Genomic DNA, 1,144 nt, shown 5'->3' with positions numbered 1-1,144 from the left:
ACTTCATGTGCTAGCGTTAATGACAAATAGATTGCATATAACTCGGAGGAAAACACTGAGAATGTGGGAGGAAGACTGTACCGGATGGTCTCCACAGGTAGAACTACTGAACAACCAACATGATTAAAGTATTTTGACCCATCAGTGTAGATACATGTACAGCCCTTGTAGCTAGAGAGAAGAATTAAAAAACATTGCTTGAGTACTTCAGGATGATTTATCGATGAATTCTAAGGTGGAATCTAACTGGCCAAATGATAAGTATAACTTTGTTTGGGAGCGATAGAAATCGGATCGGGAGGGAAGGCTGGAGAGGCGACTAGGTAATCTGTACCCCAAAACATCAATGTCTTGGGTCGTTTTGAGACGACCTAGAAATTTCAGCAAAAGGTAGTGCCTGCGTAGTTCTAGTGGCCACTCTTGGGCCTCCCAGAGTAAGCTGCTGATAGGACTAGTCCTGAAGGCCCGGGTAGCTCTACTGATCATAGCGTGGTGTACTGAGTCTAGCTTGTTTAGTATTTTCTTTGAGGCAACCCCATAAATTTCGCAGCCGTAATCAATCACCGGCCTTATTAAGTACCGATATATCGTGAGCAAATGGGCTCTGTCACATCTATATGTTAAATTGGAAATTAATTTTAGAACATTACATGTTTTCGATAACATCTCTTGGACAAGAGATTATCCACATGTAATTTCCATGACAACTTAGAATCAAAGATCACCCCAAGGTATCTGATTGATTGTTTAGGTATCGGCTCCCGAGACATGCCGTAAGTTTGTTTGTTTTTGTTTAGTGGCGCCAAACTTCATCTACGATATTTATATTTTATTTTATTTTGCTTATATTCGTTTAATTTTATTTATTTTTTAATTTGATTATTTATTATTTTATTTTTTTATTTTTTCTTCCGTTGAATGTTATATTTTTGCCAGTAAATGATTTGGATCTATGCTAACATGTGGTACTGGTATAATTCTAATAATGTCTAACGCTGATTCCAAGTGTTTCAATCAAACATTTTTCGAATGTTATTATTAGCTCAACTCTACACGATTGCTTACTCATGACCATTTCTAAAGTAGATATAGTGGGCAAAACAAATTATTCTCTGGCAAGTGAAAGGACCAAAATTACCAGACG

General features: G+C 37.2%; 1 protein-coding gene across 1 annotated transcript in view; it reads right to left on the bottom strand.

The window, feature by feature from the left end:
• LOC106687498 (lipase 1) overlaps nucleotides 1-1,075 on the bottom strand; it is an 18,540-nt gene extending 17,465 nt beyond the window's left edge. Inside the window, exon 1 of the mRNA XM_067046675.1 lies at nucleotides 1,066-1,075. Coding sequence (XP_066902776.1) covers nucleotides 1,066-1,075 — 10 coding nt within the window. The remainder of the gene's footprint in view (nucleotides 1-1,065) is intronic.
• Nucleotides 1,076-1,144: the final 69 nt, after the last annotated feature.

Source organism: Halyomorpha halys, unplaced genomic scaffold, assembly GCF_000696795.3.
Source record: "Halyomorpha halys isolate HHAL.00 unplaced genomic scaffold, Hhal_1.1 Scaffold971.1, whole genome shotgun sequence".
Taxonomy (NCBI): Eukaryota; Metazoa; Arthropoda; class Insecta; order Hemiptera; family Pentatomidae; genus Halyomorpha; species Halyomorpha halys.
Note: the sequence above shows the minus strand (reverse complement) of the source record. Positions and strands in the feature narration are given on the sequence as shown.